Below are 26,091 nucleotides of genomic sequence, written 5' to 3'. Positions count from 1 at the left end.
ACTCCAGCAGATAAAGCGAAAATAAGAGAATGTGTTCAGCGTGAACAGCGGGCGGGACCCCAAACTGTACTCTGTGTCTCCCAGAGTCTGTAACTGCTGAGATGGGTGGATATAGGGCCTCAAGCACCCTGGGGACCGAGGTCCTCAAGTGACAGCAGAGGCCCTGGCTGAGCCAGGAGCAGTATGGCCTGTGCCCTGGCGAGTGGAGAGCCACGAGGCTGGGAGTGGGGCCAGGAGAGGGGGTGGGAGACTCGGGCGTGGAGGGAGGGGCAGCACCTGGCGGGGTCTGGGAGGCGCTGGCTGTCACGGTTCAAGGCAGGGACACCCCTGAACCTCCACCGTGCAGCCCCCACGGGGCAGAGTTGTCTGGCAGCCCAGGGTCAAAGTGAAGAGGGCGAGTTCGCAGCAGATTGACCGAAGCCCCGTACCCACTGTGAATTCATTTTAAGTGCCTAGAGCGAGGTTGGTCAAGCCCTTGCTGAAGTCAAGTGAGGGAGTCAGTCAGGGAGGACGGAGCTCAGGGTGAGTGAGGGGCAGCTAGTGCGGTGAGTCCTTGTCACCCGGGTGGGTTCCGGGGACACCCTTGAGTTCAGTGGTACCCTTTCAGTAGCCTCCCTGGAGGCTTGTTTGGGGGGTAGAGGAGGCAGAAGCCCACTTAGAAGACGTGCTCATTCCTAGTGGTGGTGGTTTCTGAAGCAGTTTCTACTATTTGGTTCGACTGTGAACCAGCATCCTTGCAGGGTCAAGTCTGATGGTGGGCCTGAGCTGTGGGCACAGCCTTCCTTCTCCTGCACCCCACACTCATCTGTCATCTTTTGGGCAGCCCCTCCCCCCTCTCTGCACCCTTGGTGGTGGGCCTGAGCCCAGCCCCCCTGTTACCACGGAGCCCCTTATGACTGAGTGGGTTCCAGGTGCCAGGCTCCTGGGAGACGTGCGGGAGGCAGAGCCTTCGTGCCATTTCTTCTAGAGACAGCAGCGCTGATGGTCGTGGTGTGAGAGCGGTGGTCCTAGTGTGAGAGCAGTGTGTCTGAGAGTGGTGTGTGAGAGTGTCGTGTGTGAGAGTAGTGTGTGAGAGTGGTGTGTGAGAGCGGTGTGTGTGAGAGCGGTGGTCGTAGTGTGAATAGTGGTGGTCGTAGTGTGAGATCGGTGGTGATAGCTCGGGTGCTGAGGTATCTAACCGTGAAACAGCAGTTGCCCCTGAGTGGGGGGCTGCCCCCATCCGCGAGGATGGGTCGCAGAAGGGCCCGCCTATGGGCACTTTTCCAGTGCTGCATCCCCAAGGCAAAGGCCAAGACAAGGAAGAACTTGGCCTCAGCCCAAGTCCTGGAAGCAGAGCGGCCTGAGGTGAGAGCAGCCGGGGGCTGGGCCCGTCGGATTGGCCTTCACCCAGCGAAGCGTTGGAGCTGTGTTTCATTTTGTTAGCGTGGTTGTAGGCCCTGCCGGCCAGGGCATTTTGGCCTTCTGGGCAAGATCGACCCCAGCAGGTTGACCTTGTAAGTGGTTGTGCAGGTGCTGTGTGGAGGACGGGCGGGGGCCCCACAAGAAGGGAAACACTGTCTGGAGGAGTCCTGGGGCACGTGGATTGAGCTATAGAGTCAGTCCTTGAAGCAGAAAGGCTAAGCCCCTTAACCTCTCCCATCTTACAGAGCACAGAACAGTGTGTCCAGTATCTTAATGATGGGTACCTACTGCTCATGTGTATAACATACACCCTCGTAGCTTCACATGTCTACTACATGCCTCGGAACAAGCGTTGGGCAGTGTTCTAGGTGCTGAATACTCAGTATGTAGTAGGGGATATGTAGCCCAGGATTTTTTTATTTGTGTAAAGAAAACTAGAAGAATGAAAGACTCCATGTGGTTCAGTTTGAGCAAGTTCACCACGTGGACGGCACCGCGTGCATGAAAATTGTGATAAAATACATAAAACATGAATTTAACATTTTCTCCAGTTTATTGAATGACTGGGTGACTTCAGTGGAGTCAGGCTAACAGATGGCCTTGGGGTGCCATCAGCCTTTTTCCCAGAGGAACACTCCAAAGCCTGATGGCCTTGTAGATCTTACCTTTCTTCCTCACTCTCCCCAGCGGTTCTAGGTCACTTGTCTGTGTGTCGTTTAAGAATCTCTTTATCCACTTTGTTGTTAGGTTTATGTTTAGGGAAGTTTCTCAGACGTCCCTGGGTCTTGAGAAGGCAGGCTTGGATTCCGGGTTCTCCCCTGCCGCGTGCCTGCCAGGTCGAGGTGGAGGCTGAAGGCCGGTCTGAGTTGTGGTGGTCTGTGTGGTCTTGGGGTCAGTGGACCCCCTCTTCTCTGGAGGGGCAGGGAGACCCTTTGTGTGGAGCCTGGAGAGACTTGACAGGGTCAGTCTTCAGAGTCTCGCTCTCTTTTTAATTTGTGTTTGCATTTAGTTACTTACTCATTTCACTGTTTTCTAGGAGTTGGCAACATCTACGGAAGAACTCAAAATATGCCGGGAACAGCTTCTTGCAAGAGAAGAAGAAATAGCTCTGCTGATAGCAGAGAGGAATAACATCATGGTCAGTAGGGGAATTCTCACATGTTGACATTTGCCCCGCGGGGTCACCGCTGGGCTCCGTGTTGCTGTCTTTAAACTCTGTCTGGTTTTCAAGTCATTTTTCACATCTTCCCACTGAGCAGACCAGGGTGGATCAGTTTGGGGTTCTCATACTTTGCTTCAAATTTATGATGAGAGCTACTATAATTTTAGTACATTGGAGGGGGGAGTTCTCTTAACCTACAATTTTGTCCATGCTACAGTTTGTGTGGGGTCTTAGTTCCCTGACCAGGGATTAAAACCCATGACCCCTGCAGAAGTGTGGAGTCTTAACTACCGGGCCACTGGGGAAGTCCACTCTAACTTTAGACTGAAGTGGCGGGATTCTGACTTGCCTCAGCATGTTTCCGGCTGTAGCATGAGGCTGAGAGGGGTTGTCGGCCCTGAATTCAAGCATGAGGTTGACGGTGCTCCTTTGGCCCTGCCCTGCAGCTGCTGCTGGAGCACCTGGAGCGCCTGGTTTCCCAGTATATACCGTCCCTCCAGACGACGGCGGGCAAGTGGCAGGCGCAGACCCCAGAGGGCATGACCATCGAGCTGGAGGTGCTCCAGGCGCTGAAGTCACTCTATGAGCACCACAAGGCCCTGGACACAAAGGTACCAGCCACCCGGCCATCCTGGATTTGTACACTTGCAGCCTTGTTAGGTGGATGATGCACGTATTTATGTAACTAGTTGACTTTTGAGCTTCTTGAATTCTTGTAAATACTTTTTTTCTGTAAGAAGTCAGAGTTTTATGTGGTTAAAAAGTGTTGCCTGCATACATGCTCAGTCATGTCCGAGTCTTTGCGACCCTGTGGACTGTAGCCCACCATGCTCCTCTTTTCCTGGGACTTCCCAGGCAAGAATACTGGAGTGGGTGGCCATCTTCTACTCCAGGGGATCTTCCCGACCCAAGGATTGAACCTGCCCTCTTGCATTGGCAGGTGGATTCTTTACCATTGGTCCACCTGGGAAGCCGCCAGTTGAAAAGTATTAGTTGGTATAAATGTCTCAAGATTTATTATGTTCTGTATATCAATTTGCAATTAAAAACTAAGTAATAGAGTTATTTTAGGAAACATTTTTTTTCCTCTCAAACTTAGAATTTAAAGCTGTTAATAAGCAGATTTTTTGATGTTAAGATCAATGAGATACATTAAATGTATTCTGTTATAGTAGCCGCGTATTAGGGTGAGTATACAATGGCAACCCACTCCAGTACTCCTGCCTGGAAAATCTCATGGGTGGAGGAGCCTGGTAGGCTTCCGTCCGTGGGGTCGCGAAGAGTCGGACACTGCTGAGCAACTTCACTTTCACTTTTCCCTTTCATGCACTGGAGAAGGAAATGGCAACCCACTCCAGTGTTCTTGCCTGGAGAATCCCAGGGACAGGGAAGCCTGGTGGGCTGCCATCTATGGGGTCGCACAGAGTCAGACACGACTGGAGCGACTTAGCAGCAGCAGCAGCATACGCTAAGAAGTGCACTCACGTATATACACACATCAACACAGGAGGAGCACTTGAAAGGTGTAGTTTGTTAGAAGAATTAGCTGCCACACATAACAAGGTAAGTTGGATCATTCATCGTGTAATTTCAGTTAGTTCAGTTCAGTTCAGTTCAGTCACTCAGTCGTGTCCGACTCTTTGCGACCCCATGAATCGCAGCACGCCAGGCCTCCCTGTGCATCACCATCTCCCGGAGTTCACTCAAACTCACGTCCATCGAGTCGGTGATGCCATCCAGCCATCTCATCCTCGGTCGTCCCCTTCTCCTCCTGCCCCCAATCCCTCCCAGCATCAGTCTTTTCCAATGAGTCAAGTCTTCGCATGAGGTGGCCAAAGTACTGGAGTTTCAGCTTTCGCATCATTCCTTCCAAAGAAATCCCAGGGCTGATCTCCTTCAGAATGGACTGGTTGGATCTCCTTGCAGTCCAAGGGTTTGTCATTGGTATCCTTTCATTTTAAAAAAGTGTGAAGGCTGTAGTGGTGGACATCAGATGTTCTTTATCTTTCTGATTGAGGACCAGCCCACCTGGGTTATTTTAATGACTAGTAAACTAGACTTGTGGCTCAGAGCTGCAGGATCTCTTAAGCACCCCTTTGTCTAGTCGGAGACAAATTCTGACTCGAATCACCTGTTTCTATTCGGGATGGATAACATCACCATGTATTTTCTTTTTATGCTGTATTTTCAGTTTTGAGTTGAGTTTTTCCAAATGGAGTTTTGCTGTCTTTACTTATTTCTTTATTCTGATTCAATTTTTTGGTTTTCACTGATGATTCTTAAAGAGAAGAATAACCCGAAAAAGATACTAATGGACGGGGTGCTTGATGTAAATCACAAGCAAGAAAACATGCCAAGCGCCAATGGAAAGGCATGTCCTCGGTCTCACTCTCTGTCTGGTTCTCGTCTTACTATCCAGTCTGTGCGGGGCTGCTGAGACCTTTCACCAATGCATCATGTAGGTCTGAGTGGCCGTGAGGGTCGTGTGAGCTCCAGAGCGCAGAAGGCAGTTTTGACTTCACCGATTTTCCGGAAGTGCTGTGTTCCCTCCCTCCCAAAACAAGGCTGTCTAAGGTTTCCTTTCCCCCTTAGAGAACCCGCGACGAAGACCTGGCTCAGGGGCCCGAGCTCCAGGAAATCATCGAGAAGAAGTCACGGGAGCAGAGAGAGATAAAGGACCGCCTGGCAGCCCTCTCTGCCCACATAACAGAGCTGGAGAACGACCTGGACACGGCCAGGAAGGACCTCCTCAAGTCTAAGGAAGTGAATGTGAAATTACAGCAGGACGTCCGTGAAGTGAGTGACAGTGGACGTGTCTGTTGTCCTGAGGCGGAATGTGGGTCCCTTGTTCTCCCCGTGATCTCAGCCTTGGCACGGCTGCGTGAGCAAGAGCAGAGCACTGGCGAGACCGCCACTGGCTGCCTTCCCGCCTCTGCGTCGAGGTCTCTGGGGTAGAAGAGGCCTGGTCCAGGCGGCCCGTTGGCAGTGGACCAACATGGCTGTGCTGCACCCTGGGTGTGGACTCCTCATTTCCACAAGTTCTAGGGGGCCCAGTGTGTTCCTTTTTAAAAAATTCATTCATCCACTCATTCATTTATTGGAGTTGATTTACCCTGCTGTGTCAATTTCTGCTGTACAGCAATGTGAACCAATCATATATATATATATATACACACACACACACACACACACACACACACACACAAATCTCCCTGTGTTTTAGGTTTCCTACCCATTAACCTCACCACAGAGCACTGATAGAGTGCCCTGTGCTGTTCAGTAGGCCCTCACTCGTTGCTGACTTGATGCATAGTATCAGTAGTGTGTATATGTCAACCCCAGTCTCCCAGTTCATCCCCCTACCTGCCTGCTGAACATATTCCCGATGATGCTGAAATTTCCTTCTGATTCACTCAGGTGAGTCTGAACATCTGTGGAGCCCGCTCTCCCAGAGAGATGGGAACATGCTGTGTGGGCTCTGCTGAGGCAGCTTGCCTGGCCATCTTCTCTAGTTTTCTGAGGTTCCGCTCCTTGAAAGGATGTGTGACAGTGATACCAGCGGTCAGACAAGTCGAGTGGCTTTTGCTCACCCTCAGATCCTCAGGCCCGTGCTGTGTAACCAAGGCAGAATCAGGATGTTTCTGGCGGTCATGTCTGCGGGTGTCGTGATTTATGAGAAGCTCCCTAACGGTCACTGTGAAAACAGAAGAGAGCTGGGGGCTCAGGCCTCCTCCTGTGAGCCTCGCCTCTCCTCTCTGCACAGAGAGACAGCGCCCACTCTGCCCCACCCCTCCCCCGTGAGACTGTCTCAGAGGGCACCCCTCCAACATGTGGTACAGCAGGTGTACTTGTTTAGTAGCTCGGTGTGAGAACTCAAAACAGAAATATTTGCACACGTTTGTATAATGTGTTCACACTACTCTTTGGCAACAGGAGGAGATTAGGTGGCAGAGATTAATACACAGAGAATTCTGGAAAAAGCGTTTTTAAGACCTTTCACTTTTAATGTTAGGACAACATCGGTTACTTAGTGAGCACGGAGGGACCTGAAATGGATTTTGAGCCGGCGGACAGGAGTCGCATCGGCAGCAAGCTCTGCTCCTGGTTTGGGCGTTTCCTCCATGTGGTGTAACTGCTTGAGGAGGACTCGGCTGGAGAAGGCTGCTCCCAGTTGTGTAACACTGTGACTTCTGTTTCTACTCATTAATATTCTTATGTAATTTTGAGGAAATTGCATGAGATTTTTCCAACTTTTACCTGAGGAAATGAGCCTCAGAGCTCCCGGTAGGATCTGTTGAAGGTCCCTCCCTGTTCTGGGTCAAGCCCGCCTGTATGGTGTAGGAGATAGAGATCCTCATTTCATGCCAGATACCTTCCCTCCTGGAATTCTTGCAATGACAGAGTAGTTTAGTGTACTTTTTGTTTGCTGGTCGGGTTTATGATGTAGAAAAGAAGCTTGGTAAATCGAGTGGCCAGACAGATGTTAAGACAGATGGGTTCCATCGTGGCAAATGTGACATTTGAGGTAGGTGCGTTTTTGCTCACATCTCAGAAAACTGCCATGTCTAGGACTTTATTTTTGAGGACACTAATTTTATGTTTGATTTGAAACTTAGGATTTAGTCCAGCTTTTTTACTCTTAATTGTATCGCAGTATTCTATGATAATGACTTACCTTTTCTCCTCTGCAATGCCTGGTTGTAGGCTATGGCCCAGAAGGAGGACATGGAGAAGAGAATCACTACACCTGAGAAACGCTGCCTCGCTGCACAGCACAAAGCCATCTCTGTGCACAACCTCGATGATAAACTTGAAAATGAAATCGCAAATAAGGATTCTATGCATCGACAGGTAATGGCTTTTCCTGAACTGTGTCTGACTTCTGTAGTAGTGAATACTGAGGAAGGAAGGTAAAGACCTTTTCATGCGACTCCCATGTTGGAAATCAAGTCCCAGTGTAAAGTTCTTATGACCCTAAAATACTGCGTTCAAAAGTGTGGATGTACATCATGATCAATCAGCTGTACTGAAAGGAAATACATTTTTTAAAAATTGAGGGTGACTGCAACTTAGAGGTTTGAATTATTTGGGATGTGGGTTAACCATTTTGTGGAATTCCACTCCTGACTCTTGTCTCACTTGACTTGAATCTATTGGCTTGTTAGCATTTTTCCTGAAAGAGCAGAGAGCAGCAGGGAACTTCACAGCAGCTGGCTGCCTGTTAGGAACTTGGGTCACTGTGACAAAAGGCAGGGTTAGAGCTCCAGTCTGATTAGGATTTGTACTTCCTGTGGTTTGGTGAGCTTTACTTGCTCCTGTTCCTGTGTGGGTCTCACATAATCAGGACTTAATCAGGAAAACCAAATCTGGCTTCTCCAAAACAAAGTGAGTCAGTCTGGTGTGTGACAATGTATATCATTGGCCCCACTACAAAAATAAAATACTAGAAAGCCATTGAAATGTATGATGTGGAATGCTAATTAAGAGCATTCTGATATACAAAATAATGGCTGTAAAAGGCAGATCAGAAAATACTACGTACCATATGCTGTTGTTTTCTGAGGGTTTTAAAGCACATCTTATTGTTTATGTACGTACATAGAGTAATACACACACAGAAAAAATAAGAAAGCTGCTTAGAAATAAATGCTAACCTCTCAGGAACCCGAGCGTATAGATCATTTCATTTTTTTTCTTTTTCAAAAAAGAATCTGTCTAAATGTTCTACACTGAAAGTTTTCAGAGGAAGAAGATCTATTAAAAGAATAATCATGCATTTACAAATGTTAGTTGACTGACATTTCCCCAGGCACACTCTGGTCAGGTTTGTATTTCAGAGGAGATGAAAGCCATATTTTGGCTTACAAGCCCATGGCCGTCTGCGGTCGGTAGGGTTCCCTTCAAATGATGATTCTGGTGATGTTTTAAGAAGGGTCAGTACTGACCCTTAACTTGTCAATAAGAATGAATAAGCTTCTATAGAAACCTGATCTTCTTTAATATATAAGAACTTTTTTTTTTCTTTAAAGACTTCTTTGGAGACGTTTAGGAAAAGCAAATACTCTGGCAGAAGGTGTTCTGCCCACTGAGACCAAGCCCAGGAACACTGAGAGAAAAATTACCGTCACGCGGCTTCCGAAACAGAACTAATCCTGTAGACACATGCATTTAGGTTTTGTCTCAGCTTACTAACAATGGCAGAGGCTGCACCACTTGGCCCGTTTTGATGTTCTGCTTTCCCTTTGTAGAAGGAGGATAAAGACCGACAGCTGCAGCTGTGCCTGGAGCCGGCAGAGCAGAAGCTGCAGCAGATGCTGACAGAAGTGGAGGCTGAGCTGGCTCAGGGGGTGGCTGCGCTCTCCAAGGTGCTTCTCTTGGTCCCCAGGGGGCGGGCGCGGGGAGGGCCTGTTCCCTTGCTGTCCCACCGTGTCACTCCCGGTGCTGCTCAGTCCACAAAGGAGCGCAGACGCGGGGGTCCTGCTGCCCGTCTGCGATGGGAGCGCTCCCTGAGTGTCAGACAGTCCCCGCTCCCATGTCATCCCTACGTTAACTTCCCTGCAGTTTTGTCCTGTGCTCTGTGTGTCCGCAGGATGCTTCAGCTCCGAGTCACTGCTGCTCAGAGTTCAGTCAGCAACTCAAAGCCTAGCAGGATACAGAACGAGAAAAATCCCATTCTCGTTAAGAGATGGCCAAAATAGCTCTGTCATGAGCACAGTTTTAAGTCTTTATTCATACATTGTTGAATAAGTCACAGCGGGGCACGGTGCAGACCCAGGGCCCCACTCCCAGCTTGCAGTCCCCGGGAGCCCACGGGTGAGAGGCCGCGTCCAGGAGACGTGGCGCTGCTAGGGATATGGTGCCCACAGCCAGCTAGCCACCCCATCCTTCTGGTGGGAAAGGTGTTGCCCCGCACTGCTGGTGGGCACTGGCTGGGCATGGAGAGGCAGGCCGGGCCTGTGCTGGCCTGGCTGTTGGAGCATTGCCTGGAGCTCAGGGAGCACCTGAGGGGCCGGCCGGTTTCCCGGAGGCGGGTGGTGTCCTGTGCTCGCAAACCCTCCCCGAGCAGGGTCACTAACAGCCGCCAGGGGGCGCCCTTCTGCCTGTGATCTTCCCCTCAAGGGCTGGTTTCTTCTCTCCCCTGGCATCTTTGCTGTCTGTCCCCGGTCGGCCTTGTAGTCTGAACTTTTGTCTTCCGGAAGCTCTGCCACTAAGGAGGCGAAACTGTTCGAACTTACCTCCCAGCTTAGGAAGGAGGAACGTGTGCCCTCGTGTGTCCCGTGCTTGCCACTGCCTGCTGCCCGCGCTGGCTCGCCCCAGGCAGTCTGAGGAGGGGGTCTGGGGCCAGGGGGAGCACCTCTCCTCTCACGAGCCGGTCACCAGCACCCTCCGTCACCCACGTGTCACACACGAAGCCGCGCCGGCTGCGTGAGCAGGCGTGCGGGTGTGCCCCCCGCGAACCCGGAGCCAGTGGTCCGCACAGAGCATGGCCCGCTTGCCGCCCCTGCGGTCACAGCCCGCGTGCCGTCAGGACAGGGTCGTTGCGAGCGGAGCTGACGCTGTTCTTGGCCGACAGGCGGGAGAGAGACACAGCAGCATGGAGGAGAGGGGCGTGTGGGCCGGAGACGCGGCTGGGCGGGGCCGGCGCTGCCTTTCTCCGCCGCTCCTGTCTCTGGCGTCCAGTGTGCGTGTGTGGCCCTGTCTGCTGATCCAGGCACCCAACCTCGGGAGCAGGGCCAGATGTGGTCGCCCGTAGGTGGTGGGCAGGGGCCAGGGGGTCCCCACGTTCAAGGAGGACGCGTGTTGCTCTGACCAGCCAGGCCGGGGAGCTGCTCAGCATACAGTTGGACCTTACGAGTGGCCCTCAAACCTGAGGGAGCCAGCCCGAGGCCCGTGAAACGGAAGGCATGGTGCCCAGGTGTGGAGGTGCTTGCCTCGGACGTGGCGCTGGAGTCCCACATGCCAAACTGCCGGTCCAGACGTGGGGTGTGTGTGTAGGATGGCTGCTCCTAGACAGGAGGAGAACCGTAGTTGCGCTGCGACAGAAGGCGCTCCAGGAAAGGGCGATGGTGGAGGCTCGCATCAGAGAGCCCTGAGAGAGGTTTCCCGGAAGGGTTGGCCACACAGCGGTACCGAACATCCAGGAAATGGAGTGGGGATCCCAGGTCCAGCCTCAGGGGTCAGTACTATCCCCACCTTAGCTGTGTTCTTGGGCCTGGACTGCAGAGCCTCACATGTGGGCTCCCAGGGGGCTGTGGTTCTGAACTCCCATCATGAGACCTCGGTGGGGCTCCCTCTCTGCTTAAGCAGAGAGCTCAATGTCTCCCGATCAGGGGTGCACTTCCTTACTTTCAGAACTGCTGCTCAGAGGCTGTTGAGATTGGGGTGCTGTTTATGACTGAGCCAATTCAAAGTAAACTTTTGGTTTGCTTTAAAAATATTTGAATGCCGATGCCTTATTGGGAAAGCTGTGACAGGTTTTATTTCCTTGGGCTCAAAAATCACTGCAGACGGTGGCTGCAGCCATGAGATTAAAAAATGCTTGCTCCTTGGAAAGCTACGACAAACCTAGACAGCATATTGTAGAGACATTGCTTTGCCGACAAAGGTCCATATAGTCAAAGCTATCGTTTTTCCAGTAGTCACGTATGGATGTGAGAGTTGGACCGTAAAGAAGGCTGAACACTGAAGAACTGATGCTTTTGAATTGTGTTGCTGGAGAAGACACTGTTTTAACAGAAAATATTTAGCAGAAAATAACCTGTCAACCCACTCCAGTACTCTTGCCCGGAAAATCCCATGGACGGAGGAGCCTGGTGGGCTGCAGTCCATGGGGTCGTGAAGAGTGGGACACTGCTGAGCGACTTCACTTTCACTTTTCACTTTCATGCATTGGAGAAGGAAATGGCAACCCACTCCAGTGTTCTTGCCTGGAGAATCCCAGGGACGGCGGAGCCTGGTGGGCTGCCATCTGTGGGGTCGCACAGAGTCGGACACAACTGAAGCGACTTAGCAGCAGCAGCAGCAGCAACCTGTTTTTTGATTTTTTATGATGGGATATTTCAAACATGCACAAAAGTGGACGGAGTAGTATAATAAATGCCCATGACCAATCAATTGGCCTCAGCAATTTCTAACACGGGGCCAATCTCAAATCTAGCATTCTTTTGTCTTCTCTCCATTCTTTTTTATACAGTAGGTCCTAAAACAGCTTTTTAAACCATGAAATTGATGCTCATTTTATAAATCACAGACTTTCCAACTTTGTTATTACAATTAAAAATTGCTTGAGGTAATTATTTCCAGTTTTTTAATATGAATTTTCATCTTGGAAAAGACCCTGATGTTGGGAAAGATTGAAGGCAAGAAGAGAATGGATGACAGGGGATGAGATGGTTGGATGGCAGTTCTGGGAGTTGGTGATGGGCAGGGAAGCCTGGCATGCTGCAGTCCATGGGGGTCCTAGAGTCAAACATGACTGAGCAACTGAACTGAACTGAATATGAATTATCATTGGAAGAAAAGCTATGACCAACCTAGAGAGCATATTAAAAAGCAGAGATATTACTTTGCCATCAAAGGAACACTTAGTTAAAGCTATGGTTTTTCCAGTAGTCATGTATGGATGTGAGAGTTGGACCGTAAAGAAGGCTGAGCACCAAAGAATGGATGCTTTTGAACTGAGGTGTTGGAGAAGACTCTTGAGAGTCCACTGGACTGCAAGGAGATTAAACCAATGAGTCCTAAGGGAAATCAGTCCTGACTATTCATTGGAGGGACTGATGCTGAGGCTGAAGCTTCAATACTTTGGCCACCTGATGTGAAGAACTGACTCACTGGAAAAGACCCTGATGCTGGGAAAGACTGAAGACAGGAGGAGAAGGTGCAACAGAGGACGAGATGGTTGGATGTCATCACTGACTCGAAGGACGTGAGTTTGAGCAACTTCTGGGAGACAGTGAAGGACAGGGAAGCCTGGCGTGCTATAGTCCATGGGGTCACAAAGAGTCAGACACGACTGAGGGACTGAACAAGAGCAATCATTACCAAGAATTCAAGTGATGTTTCATGTAAAGGAAAATATGTGAAAGTCTATCTCCACTGGCTTTTTTTCCAAAATGAATTTTCTCACTTTTTGCTTTATAAATTGAATTCATTTTACACCCTTAACCCAGAATCAAGCTTCTATTTATACACTGGGAAATTCCTCCACCGACGTGTGTGTAAGCCGATCCCCTTTCAAGTGTACTTGTTTCTGAGTGTAACTCTGCTTGCTCCTCGAGCCGCTTCCACAGGAAATGGCTGGTGACACTAAGGTCCCCCAGGTGCTCTGCCAAAGAGAAGTGTTGGGAGTGACCTTTGACCAGTGAAGTCCCTGCCTCCCTCTGCACCCGCCCGTCTGCTCTGGGGATGCTCAAGAGCCCACCAGAGGTGGCCGTGGGAGGGGACCGCCTCGGGAACCAGGGCACAGGCCGCTCACGTCGCGGCTCCCTGGTGCTTTTAAAAGAACGACTGTGCTTGCTTTTGAAGTTTATGAGTTTTTGTTTTTCCTGTTTTAGGCAAGGCAAAGAGAAAAAATGAATGAAGAACACAACGAACACTCATCGGATACCGTGGATAAGCTTCTGTCTGTTTCAGAGGAGAGGCTTCAGCTTCATCTGAAGGAGAGAATGGCTGCTCTGGAGGATAAGGTGAGCCAGCTTCATGGCCCCTTTACAAGAGGCGCATGTGGCCTGGCCTGGCTCGGCCCGGTCTGTGTGTGGCGGGGGTGAGAGGGGGAATCTCCAGGACAGGAGTTGGGAAACTCCCATAGAGGGCCCCAGAGTGAATGTCTTTGCTGGTTGGAGTAGCAGCATTTCACGCTAGTCAATAAGCGTGACAGCATCCACAGGCAGTGTGTAAAGGAACAGACGTAGATGTGTGCCCGCAACCCTTCCAGAAAGCCTCAGTGAGGCGGAATCACCAGTGGCCCCGATGTTACCAGCCGCTGTGCTAGAACATTCTTCTAGGTCCACCCTCACCCCTTCGTTTCTTTCTTAGAAGTTTATTTCTGGGGCTTTGCTGGCAGTCCAGTGGCTGGGAGCCTGCCTTGCAAGGTCAGGGACGCAGGTTCGATCCCTGGTTGGTGAGCTAAGATTCCACGTGCCACGCGGCAATCACATCAAAGGAATCGCGCATGATGCAGCTAAGGCCCGATGCAGCCAAATCAATAAGTTTAGTTCAGGATCTTTTATATAATGTGATAGAAAAGATTGAAGCAAGTAAAAGCAAGCATTCTCATATTCCAACTCCAGCCATCTCTCTTTTTATTTGCTTTGGAAAATGTCTGAGAACCTCTATCAGAGCAGCTCAGTGGGCAACAGTCTGGTTGAGGTTCGGTGAAAACCTGTCCCAGCTGCACCAGTGCCCTAAAGACGAGGCCCAGAACCTTCACCGAGGTCGGCGCTTGGGCAAGGCTTGTCTGAGAGAGACCCATGGTCACTACAAGTTCTGCGGCACATTTTTCCCCCACAAAACCCAAGATGATACCCACACCTCACTAGAGAGCTCACTTCACCCTGACCTGTGGGCTGGCCCTGAGGTGGGGAGAGTTTTGTCTCAGGTTTGAATTTTACATGTGAAACCTGCTCCAGTTTCCTGAGTGACCACTGAACTGCAAAAGCTGAAAGCAAGTATAAAGCAGTTTCACTTACCCCAGGGACCTGGCCTCCTTGGATCCAGAAGATCAGTCGGGGAAGGAGGAGTTTTTCTGTGTACAAGTTAGTGTTAACAGTTGTCATCCGGCTTCGTGCCGACACTTCGCTCTGGGCGCGAGGTCCGCCCCTCATCCCGAGGTGCTTTATGCTTTCAGACAGGAGAGTAGCCATCCCGCAGTCCACGCAACGTCTGTTAAGAATTGACTCGAAAGCACTGTATGTATCTTTTTCAGAATTCTCTCCTATGGGAAGTTGAAAATGCAAAAAAGCATTTAGAAGAAATGCAAAACGACAAGGTCCTTAAATCTCTAAATCCTTTAGAAATGTGTTAAGAGCTGAACTGACCTGGGTTCACTGTTACAATTACTGCAGACGCTTCGCGGAAGTGGAGTTACATTTTCCTTATGGCTAGTCCACTGCTGTAACGTGTATAGCGTTTTCTGGTTTTGAACATTGAATGTGATTTGCATTATAGGTGGATTGAGAGTGTGTGGCCGTTGTGTGTGGTTCAGAATTCTAAGTAGTCCTTTCTGGGTTCACCCGAAAGCTGAGACAAAGCATGAGCCTTTCACGTGGACAGTGCTGTCCGTCAGAAAGATAATATGAGCCACATACACAATCTAAAATTTCCTAAAAATGAGCGGGCTGCTTTTCATGCTTTTTTCACTGCGAGTCTTGAAATCTGTGTGATTTCCACATCGAGCTTTGCACCGGCCTGCGTCACATCCTCAGTGTGCTGCACAAGGCGAGTGACTGCCGTGGCCGACAGCACAGAGCTGCCAGGTTGAGTCGAGTGACTCGGAAACTTGGCCGTTTGACTTGTTTTGCCCCGTGAGGGAGTGAAGTGGGGTGTAGAGGAATGAATGTGAGCGATGCCCAGGAATGAATGTGAGGTCCATGGAGACAGTCTAAAGCAATGGGAGGAGCGAGGGCAATAGAGTGAGTCCTGTCCCCCACCACCCGACCCCCGACCCCAAGTCCAGCTTCTCTCCATAGACTTCGTTGTCGTCAATGGCTGGCCATGTTTCCTCCAGAAGCTTTTCTACACCTGAGATGTGACTTCTTATTCATTATGGTTTATAAGGGTTAGTATTGTTCTGAGTGTTTCTCTTTGCGATGGAACACTTAGAGTACAATTTCTCAGAATTAAGTGTTCAAAAATGTGCGATTTTAAGGCGAGAGAATGGAGAGGATGTGCTCATCAGGCTGATGGGGGTGAACCCATAGGCAGCTAGTTCGCCGGAGCGGAGCAGGAATGATGGCAGGTGGTCCTGGAGCCAGGAAAAGGGGTGGCCCAGCCCTGGGGAGGGGTCGTGACGAAGACAGAAAGCGAAGGTACTGGCCACGGGGGACAGGGAGCCGGCAAGCCAGCAGCTCGAGGCTGCCCCTCCGTTGCTTTGAGGTCATCTCTGGGAAAACAAGGCAGGACCTGGGTGAGAGTGGGGCAGGGGGAGATTTGCGGAGAGAAGGGAGTGAGGTGTGAGGAGAGCGGGAGGGTGGCACGGGGCCCAGCAGGCACTCTTGCATGCGTCTCAGATGACAGAGGCGCCCTTGAGGTGTGCGGGGCCATCCCCAGAACAGCCCGAGGGCCTGTGCCCTGAGAGGAGAGCCACGGGAGGCTGGCCCTCCCGTCCCCTGGCTGCCCCTGCTCACTCCTGTCTGTGCGTGTTCAGACCAGCCTGGAAAACGGAGGGCTGGGAACCCGCGAGGACGGCACTCCTCGGCGAACTAGTACCAGTGATGACCGGTGGGGTGGACCCAGCGGCTGCGGAGCTGAAGGGTTTTTTTTTCTAATTTTCCTTCAGCCTGGCTGATGGAAGCAAGGATATATATTTGCAATTTTCGGTTTTTGTCTCTGACTCCATCAGCCCACCCTTGTGAATAACCTCATAGGATTGCCTTCCGTCCACGCTGAGACCTGAATGTCACCAGGCCATCTAGGAACTGGATTCTCCTCCTGCCCGTTTCTTCAGTACTGCTCGCTTAAGAGATGGCAGTGTCTCATAAGCATGGCCCATTTGTCCAAAGTCAGGGCTTCCATGTAAAATTGTGTTCAGTTCCTGATAGACTTGAGGTGCCCAGAATGTTGCTGACGAGATGTGGTCCTCTCGTGCCCCAGGCGCAGCCCCTGAAAGATCAGGACCAAGAGCGCGGGAAGCAAGCCAGCATGCTGGCCAACGTGGGCCAGGTGTTGGAGAGGGACGAGGGCGTGTCAGACGGCGAGGGCGACCGGGTCACCGTCTTCAGCTCGCCTGCTCTGCTGTCGCCCAGCGGCCAGGCCGATGCCGAGACTCTGGCCATGAGGATTCAGGAGCAGCTGGACAAGATCAATGAAGAGATCTGGTGGGTGCGCCTGAGCCCAGCTCCCCGGAGACTCGGCTTCTCTGAGGAGCTGTCTTCTGCTTAGAGAAGTCTGAGTGTTCCATAGTGAGAAAACTGACTTCAGGTCTGCTTCAGGAATTTTCAGTTCTAAGATTGCCCTTGATTATAGAGCTCAGTCAGCCAGGGCATTCTGTCCACAGTGTGGTGTCAGCACTCTGTGGGGGGGGATTGTGGGGTGTCCCCCCCTCAGCTCTGGGCCCCAAGGTGGGTGAGGTCCCGAGGCAGTGTCCCCTGTGGCCCGTGCACCCTCCAGCACTGAGGGTTCGCCCTCGTGTGTCCCTCGGAGCCTTCTACGTTCTGGTGAAAAGCCACCTGGAACAGAAAAGCTGGGGTTCTGGGCTTGGCAAATTCCCACTCAGATCTGCATTTTCCTTTTTAGCTTAATACATTGTGAAGATTGGCTTGTTGTAAGACAGTGATCCATGGACCTGTGTTTGAGTTTTTCTCATCTCATCAGTATATTTAAAATGTTTTCTTTAGACCCAGTCTTGGCAGTTAGAACAGTTTACAAAACAGGATAGAACCCAAAGGCCCGCCTCGTGGTGAGCAGGGGGCCCTGGGTCTGGGGGCAGCCGGGTGGCTGGGGCCCCGAGGCCTGCCTGGTGCCACACCCGCACAGCTGTGCCTCCTGTCCCGAGTCCACGTTCAGAGTGGCCGCAGGCCGGTGACCCTGCACAGGACCTGGCAGAGCTGCTGCTCAGATTGTTCTCATCCTGTCACCCCTGGCCGAGGTGCCCATTCCCGCTGGTCGAGTGCGGGGGGCTCGGGGAAAAGGCAGGGGTGAATGGCACAACCAGAAAACACAGATGGTGCCACCTGTACTTTTGACGCTGAGACAGACTGCTTTGTGGGCCGTGTTTGAGCACAGACAAGCTCAGAAAGATTGTCTTTCCTCATCCCCGTAGGAAATTGGGAACACTTCTGTATTAATATTTTTATTTTTAGAGCAAGTTGTCAGGTAAAAATGATTTTTCCTTATGCAACAAGTTGACTTGATGTAAATGGTAAATTCTGTCCATCAACTTGTCAACAGTGAAAAACTTTCAAGATGTATAAGTAGAAGTGAAACTGGAGAGTTTACTACCTGTAAGGATCTTGTATTTTAATGGGAAAATCATTTTACTTGCATAATCATGCATGTAATCTGTATATAAAATCATCCATGACACATTAGGGGAGAAGAGCAGTAACTGTGAATTCTAGGTTAATGCAGCACATTGACCTGAATCCAGAAACTCACACAAAGCTGGTGGAGAATTTCATCAAGTGATGCGTTTGCACATACACAAGCTTAAAACAAAATGAAAAGTTCAACTCAGCACTTCATCTGGTCTGGAGACGTGTTTAGAAACTCCAGCTTGCTCGTGAATCGCTGTTTTGGTTATACGGAGTTCCGGATTCCCAGTGGAAAAGATCTGAGGCACTGACGTGCATCTCTGCCCTGAGAGCAGGGAAGGTAAAGGTGGTCAGCTTCAGGTATCTCCTCACAGGGAGAGTCACCACACAGGCCCCATCAGAATGTTAGAGTAAATAAAATCAAACGTGAATGATGAGGGGACACTTTGTAAGACTCAATGATAAGTTATTGTAAGTTTGAGAATATTCCAAAGAGGGAAAGCTGAACCTTTTTGCTGAGATGTTAATTGAGCACCTCTTCCTGGAATTTGCTAATGGTGACACAGAATGCAAGCCCAAATTTGCTGTCCAGACATGTTCCTCTGCTGACAAAGGCAGGTGATGATTTTATTCTGTTTTAGGTTCATCCCAAAAGACAAAGAGAACACGAATCAGCGGGCGGAGGGGATTGAGAGCAGGGTGGGCAGTGGGAGCTTCAGCAACCTTCGGCGCTTTAAATGCTCCAACTCCCTCAACCTGGATCTCGCCTCCTGGTATGCCGACTCCTTCCCGCCCAGCGGAGGGCGCTCCATGCCCAAAAGGAGGCAGCCCAGCCCTGAGCCAGAAGAAGACAAGCTGGGCTTCATGACGCTGGTATGTGTCTGCCTCCTCCCTGCCGCGTCCCTCCCCGAGCACACTGGTTTTCTTTTGTTTGTTTGTTTTTTCTCTTTTTACCCAGAAGAAAATCAGGTACGTTTGCTACGCTCAGAGGTCTAAGATTTTTAAAACTGCCTAGTCTTGAATCGGGCTTCCCTGGTGCCTCAGACGGTAAAGCGTCTGTGTGCAATGCAGGAGACCCGGGTTCGATCCCTGGGTTGGGAAGATCCTCTGGAGAAAGAAATGGCAGCCCACTCCAGTATTCTTGCCTGGAAAATCCCATGGACCGCGAAGCCTGGTAGGCCACTGTCCATGGGGCCACAAAGAGTCGGACGCGACTGAGCGAAATCATTCCACAATCACACAGCGACAAATTAGTCTTGATATTTGGACCCCTGGCTTAGGAATCTCAACTGGTCTGCTCACTGATGCGCCTGGCCGTGCCCTCAGGCCAGCTCTGCGTGTGAAACCAGGTTCAAAGCCCGGTGCCCCAGGGCCCTAGTGAAGAAGTCTGGCTTCCTCACTCTTCCGAGTCTGAAAATGGGATGACGACCTAGGGCTTTTGGTGACAGAGTGTGCGGCTCTAAAGCACATGTTCCAGCTTTCTTCCATGTTTAGCTTAGGTTTTGCGAGTGCATTGCTGTTTACCCCATGAACTCGTGTTTACAACTGCACTTGTATTTTCACTTTTTTTTTGGTTACCACCCGTTTCATGTTAGCTGCATTGTTAGTCGGCATATCATTAAATTAACTGTGAATCATTTAGCGGCATGTGAAGTGGTAACTAGTCCATTTTGTGGTCTTTGGAGACACTGTTTTTATAATTTGCATCGTTGGCTAATTAGTTGATATTTAAAATTCTTTGACGATTTCTCTGTAGTTTCACGATTGATTTCTTTCCGAGTGTTTGTAAAAGAACAGTTCTGTATATTCTGTCCTGCTGTTGGAGTTCTCTGATGGTGTGTCTGCTTTCATCATTGGTTGTGATTTCCTGGCTCATCCTGTTGTCTGCTCAGTGGTTGTCAGTCCAGACCCCAGCTTCCCACCACTGCCCCGCCTCGCCCCCGAGGCTGCAGTTGACCCATCCATCTCCCCTTCCCCGTCCTCTCACCTGCTCTGGTCATAGCAGTGCTGTGGTCCACAGCAGGCGTCCCCTTAGTCGGGTTTGTGCTTTGTCTTCATGTCTCATCAAATGGTGTTTTTCCCCATAGCAGTAAGTTTGAATTAACATATCACTATGCAGTTACAAGCATAATGTAGATGGATCCTAAACCGCATATCATGTGTCATTCATAAATGAGATTATCCTTACCTAAAGAAATGATCTTAAGTGTAGAATTAATGGACTTTTGACACAATATCCTTTCTGTGTCGGTGCTTGTTTTTAAGACTATAAATCTCATCAGCTTTTGCACAGTGAATGTCTCTACTAGACTCTTTAAAAAGCATCTTCTATGGTTAATAAAATGGAAAGACTGCACCTGCTATTATGCTAGCTTGCTTTCTTACATATTTTCACAGGGAACGTGCTTTAATACATTTATTTTGAGAACTTTTAAATCAAATTCTAGGTAAGCATTTTATGTTAATGTCCAATAGGTGGTTCGATTTGTTCAGTGTTCAAATAGGTATTAATGGTAACTTCCTCATCAGTTAAATTACTATTTTAAAGTATAACATGTTTTTTATGAAGAGAAACTAACTTATAGAGAAGTTTGGCTGAGAATAGACAACTGTTAAGGGCCTTTATTGTACAGAATGCTGTGCTTTAATAAATCATGATGTTGTAATAGAATTGTATCTTCCTGAGTAATAATTTATAGTGTTTCTCTAGTAAAACTTGAATAGCTTATTTAATTTCTGTGGTCAAAAGAAATGTTCTGTTTCCAGTTACATGTTCTCTAAGTCTTCATCTCACTTGTAAGTTTGCCATCATTTTTGCTATACTGTGTTTGTCTGTACTGATTCTTGAATTTTTAGCTTCAAAGTCGCAAGAAATCTGGTTTCTCTTCATTTCTTTGCATGCATCTATCAGCCTAGTGATTTAAGGAAGCATTGTCAAAAGGTAAACTATTTAGTAATTTAGCATGCCTCTGTTTCTCTGTGCAGTATTAGAGAGTCCTTATCATTTTACACGAATGAACCCTGTGTGGTTGTGTACTGGTGAATAATTGACATTTTAATGGAAGTAATGAAACTCACCCACCACTTAAAGTATGCTGATGGTTCTGTTGGAAATAGGTCATTTGATGGGACAATTGTAACAGTTTGCCCATCTCCCACGTGTTTGCCTTCTAATCATCTCATGCTTATTTATAATAGACATAGTAGTATTTATTATTTTAAAATTTGTCTTTACTTATATTTTTGGCCATGCTGCACAGCTTATAGGATCTTAGTTCCGCAACCAGGGATCATACCAGTGTCCTGGCAGTGAAAGTGGCAAGTCCTAACATCTGGACCACCGTGGAATTTCCGCTTAGAGTATTTTTTTAAACAAATGACTGAATCAGAGCCATAGAAGTTAGATTTGGGGGAAGGCGATTTAATGACGGTGGGTAGCAGTGTGCAGGAGACTCTGTGCGCCAGGCACCTTGTCGAGTGCTTTCCGAGTCTGTCATCTAATCCCGCAGACGCCAGGTGAGGTCCAGGCTGCTGTTATCCCCATTCAGCAGACAGGGACACTGAGGCTTAGAGAGGCCGAGCACCGTGCCCAGGCTCCCACACCCAGCAGTGTGGTTCGGACTGGTCTGATCAGAGCCTGGACACTTCCTGTGGTGCCGTCCAGCCCGCTTTGCTCCAGAGGCTCTCGTGTCCATCACGGCATCCCTGATGGAGGGAGCATCAGGAGGGAGCTCGCTGCCTCTCCCGTTTGGTCACTTGGTTGAGCCCCTGTTGTTGGAGTCCAGTGCCCCGAGGGCTGGCCTTCCTTGTCCCTCTCCCACTCCCAGCCCGCTGATGGAGCACTCCTGGGGCCTTCCTGCAGGACTCGGGCAGCCGTGCTCCAGTTCAGGCAGCTCAGTGCCCGGGAGCCCTTCTGCTGGGCACAGCAGAGCAGCGTCATCACCCCGGGGTTGGTGCCCTGGGTGTGCCGCTCGCCCGCTCTGTGGCCTGCTTTGCCCTCCTGGTAAGTGAGGACACGGCACTGCCCATCCTAGTCACGTGGGCAGCAGTGGGGCGGCTCCCACCCTGGGGGAGGGCGGCCAGGCTGCGGACCCAGAGCCTTCCTTAGGAGGAGGCCCGGGGGAAGGGGCTGGCCGTGGTCCCTGACTCTAAGGCAGGTGTTTGTCTCCACTGAGTCCATAGTCAACCCAGGTGTGTCACTTCCCTGCTCTGTTCTTTGTTGTTTTCTGATTTTTAGAAGTGCTTATTTTAACTTGAATTTGAGATTGATCCCTGTTCAGTTCCATGTGGATAATTTCTAGCCTTTGTAGCCTTCTGTTGTCTGAGGTTTCTTGGTAGAGGTCAGGGGAGGGTGCCCAGTTTATCCAGCTGCTGTTAAATGAGTCCAGCTGTATTTTGCACTAAGTCACTTTGTTGTCACCAAGCTCCTGTGGGGCTGCACGGGACCAGTATTCTTTACAGAATCCCATTAAAAAAGGACTGGTTAGTTGGTTAAAACAACGCACTCATTGTTTATAAAAATACTTGCCATGCATGTTTCCTCAAACCTCCCCTGCTTAACCACACACCCAAATGTATACGTGAGACCTGTCTGGACCCCGAGGGGTTCATCTGTTCCCCACGCTGTTGCCACCAGTGTCTTTCCTAGCTTCAGACCCAGGACTAGCGGAAGAGCTGGGAGTCCAGGCGAGATCATCTTTTTCTTTTTTTTAATTAGTTTACTTTTTAATGGAAGGATAATTGCTTTACAGAATTTTGTTCTTTTCTGTCAAACCTCAACATGAACCATCCATAGGTACACATACATCCCTTCCCTTTCGAACCTCCCTCCCATCTCCCTCCCTATCCCACCCCTCTAGGTTGATACAAGATTATTTCTTAGTGAAGACCTAGGAGAGCTTTATGTAAACCCCAGGGAGCAAATGACACTCAAACTGGGTGTAAGCACTTCAGTGTGTAGCCCCCGGTCTGTATGTGACTGAGAAATACAAGCCAGACACATGGTGTTCGCATGGAGGGCTTAGGTACCTTTTCTGTGTTTCACTTGTTGTCCTGGGCTCAGTAACCTGCATCATCACTACAGATGATCTCGGGTGGTGGTACAAGCTGTTTCCTTTCCTCCTTCAAATCGAAAGGTCTGGACGGCTTTGCTGAGAGGTTTCTTACTCTTGCTAGTGGTGCTTCTGAGCAGCATCTGGCGATGAGCACAGTCCTTTCATCAGGGCAGTTCATGCCATGCAGGGTTCTCGGTGCTGGCGTGGCTCTGCTGTCCTGCCTGGCAGGGCCATCTGTTCGCTGGATTTCAGGGAGTGCAGAGCCCGGCTGCAGGGAGGCTCCCGTCCGGGGTCTCTGCAGTCAGTGGGGTGCTCTCGCTGCTCCACGGCCCCGCTTCTCTTGAACAAACAGTCCTTTAAGATGGCATTAAGCTAGAACAAGGCATTTTTTGTACTTGGCGGATAGCATAGCTGATATATTTTCAAGTAAGTTTCTGGTTATAATGTAAAGCCTGTGTGATTGCCTTTTTCGACACAGTCTATTGTTAGCCAATTTTACACTTACCTCACTCCCTCAGCTGCCAGCCATACAGGAAGAGGTAGAAGATGACACCATCAAATGTGAAACCTCGACCTCCGCCTCGCTGCGGTCCTTTCGGCTGGACCGGCTCACGGGCTCACTGCGCACAGCCAGCGATGAGGACATCAGGGACGCCCGCAAGTAAGGGGCCTGCTCGCCTCGTCGTCAGTTTCAGGAGCCCTGTGGCTCTTGTCTTGAAAGAGTTGCAAGGATGGTTGTAAAGGAATCCCACTGGATTCGGTGCCTGTGTTTAGTGGTGAACTTCAGGTGCCGGGGTAGAAGAGCTCAGTGACCTCAGTGATTTTAGAAAACATCTGTCTCTACGTGTTGACTCCTGTGGGAGGTCTCTTCCTGCTCTAGCTAGAGGTCTGCCAGGCCTGGGGCGCGTTCCTGATGGTTACGGCTCCATGCCTCTCGGCTTTGCTCTTGAGGGTCCCTCCCTTTTCCTCAGGGGTCTCCTCTCAGGAGACTGTCTGTCCCCTCCTGTGACTGACACTGTCCTCATTCAGAGCCCAACCTGCTGAGCTCCCGTCGTGAGCCAGGCAGCACTTGATGGAGGGCACATGTGGTCACCTGCCCAGCAGCCCTGCACAGTGACCGTCGCTCTCCTGCCACGGCCGAGGACGGTCACCCTGCAGGAGGCGGGGGGAACTGCCCAGAACTGGGGAGCTCGCCTTCTCTGGGAGCGTTGTCACCTGCCGAGCAGCGACCCTGAGGGAGGGTCGGGGCGCCCTCTGCACCAGCTCGTCTGGAGTGAAGACCTCCCTCCTTGGGGGAGGGCTCCAGTCAGAGAATCTCAGCTTCCTGGGGCCATTGGTTGTGGCCGGAAGCCTGCATCGCTCGTGTGGAGTGTGGTTGGTGAAGGAGACTCCACTATCTGCTGCGAGGTTGAGGCGTGGGTGTTGCTAGGTGTCCGGTTCTATCAGTAGGTCTTATGGAGGGGTGTGTGTTTGCACAAGGGTGCCAGTTAAAGGTCATTTTCTCTCCCCGAAGCACGACAGGCTCTCAGGACGGTCTCGGGGGCAACCCCAGCAACAGCAACAGCAGCCAGGACTCGCTGCAGAAAGCCCCAAAGAAGAAGGGCATCAAGTCTTCCATCGGTCATTGGTTTGGCAAGAAGGAAAAGGGCCGGCCTGGACACACCAGCAAGGAGGCGTTAGGACCAGGTGGGTGCTTCACCGTTCAGAGGGAGGAGGGTCTGCATGTATGTCCCTTCTGTGTCTCCCCCACTGTCCCCACGAGGCTCCTGTCACTCACGCTGGGTGTCCTCCTGGGAGGAGCGGAGGAGGCGTCTGTCTTCTCTAGGGTCCGAGATGATCAGATCAGTTGATGAGTGGATGGGTGGATGGGTGGATGAACAGATGGTTGGCTGGCTGGGTGGGTGAACGGAGCATGGAATGAGTAAAGCAGATGCTTACTCCGATGAGAAACGTATTCTACGAAACGGGTTGAGTAGGAGCCGGGCGATGACTGTTTCCTCCAGAACAGTGACAAGTGTTTGGAAATGGCCTAAGTGCTCATCAGAGAGGAGTGAGGTACAATCTGTGGGCACCCCACAAGGAACAGCATCCCCTCCTTCCTGCCACTTTCCCCATCCCCAGGAGCTCATGAGGGGTTCTGCCCATGCCCCCCGCCCAGCCCACAGCCACGCAGGTCCTCCTGGGGTCTCCTCATCACACAGTGTTACCATCAGGCCCCCGTCTCGCTCGGCTTCATCTCCTTAAGGACAGGGTATGTTCCTGCCTCTTCAGCCAGATATTTGTTGAGTGTCTTCCTTTTGCTGGGTGTGGGATTTACAGGGTGAGTAAAACAGATGTGGTCTGGAGCACAGTGAAGGGAGAAGAGAGAAAAAGGAGCAGATTGTTCGGTGCTATCCCTCTTGTTAGTGAATACAACACTGAGCTGGATGGTGCATTGATTGTATACCAGACGCTGTGTGTGCCCCTTACCAAGCAGGTGCTGCCACCTCCCGATTTACAGGGGAGGAGACAGTGATGGTCACGCGGTGAGGCAGTGGTGAGGGCAGGTTCACATCCACGCAGTGGGACCATGCACTTTGCCGAGCCCCAGCCACCTCTCTGGTGGATGCAGCAGGAATGAGATGGTTCTATGGCATCACTGATTCGATGGACATGAGTTTGAGCAAACTCCAGGAGAGTGAATTACAGCAAAGCCTGGAGTGCTGCAGTCCACGGAGTGGCAAAGAGTTGGACACAACTGAGTGACTGAACTAAAACCTGAGTTTGTGCTAAACTGCTTCAGTCATGTCTGACTCTTTGTGACCCCAGGGACTGTAGCCCAGTAGCTCCTCTGTCCGTGGGATTCTCCAGGCAAGAATACTGGAGTGGGTTGCCATGCCCTTCTCCAGGGCATCTTCTCAACCCAGGGATCGACCCCACATCTCTCGTTATCTCTTGCAGTGGAAGGCAGGATGTTTACCGCTAGCGGCACCTGGAAAGCCCCAGGGAACGCTGACAACTAGGAAATGCAGAAAATCAGGGGGCTGCTCCTAAGTTAAACTGGAAGAGCAGCAAGCACAGGATGAGAAGAGGAAAACACACGAAGAGCAGCAACAGTGCCGACAGAAACAAGCCGGGATGTGTTCACCCACAAAGAAAATATCTGTGCCATTCGGAGGAGGAGCCCGCCAGCCCTTGGAGGGACAGTCGGAACGGGAATGAAAACCGAGGCCATGGTCAACAGTGCCCACCCACACGGCCCGAGTGGCGTGGTGTCACTCACCGGCTTCCTGTGTCCCCAGAG

At 50.6% G+C, this 26,091-nt stretch overlaps 1 protein-coding gene across 1 annotated transcript; it reads left to right on the top strand.

The window, feature by feature from the left end:
* The first annotated feature begins 1,227 nt into the window (after positions 1–1,227).
* LOC138094942 (liprin-alpha-1-like) lies at positions 1,228–25,810 on the top strand. The gene is made up of 17 exons (XM_068990951.1): positions 1,228–1,344; positions 2,438–2,539; positions 3,010–3,174; positions 3,739–3,754; positions 4,071–4,125; positions 4,832–4,934; positions 5,156–5,359; positions 7,268–7,414; positions 8,812–8,928; positions 10,137–10,244; positions 13,120–13,251; positions 16,376–16,599; positions 18,396–18,627; positions 20,666–20,695; positions 23,327–23,469; positions 24,322–24,494; positions 25,749–25,810. The coding sequence occupies exons 1-17, from the start codon at positions 1,228–1,230 to the stop codon at positions 25,808–25,810; spliced, it is 2,130 nt and encodes a 709-aa protein (XP_068847052.1).
* Positions 25,811–26,091: the final 281 nt, after the last annotated feature.

Source organism: Capricornis sumatraensis, chromosome 19, assembly GCF_032405125.1.
Source record: "Capricornis sumatraensis isolate serow.1 chromosome 19, serow.2, whole genome shotgun sequence".
Classification (NCBI taxonomy): domain Eukaryota; kingdom Metazoa; phylum Chordata; class Mammalia; order Artiodactyla; family Bovidae; genus Capricornis; species Capricornis sumatraensis.
Note: the sequence above shows the minus strand (reverse complement) of the source record. Positions and strands in the feature narration are given on the sequence as shown.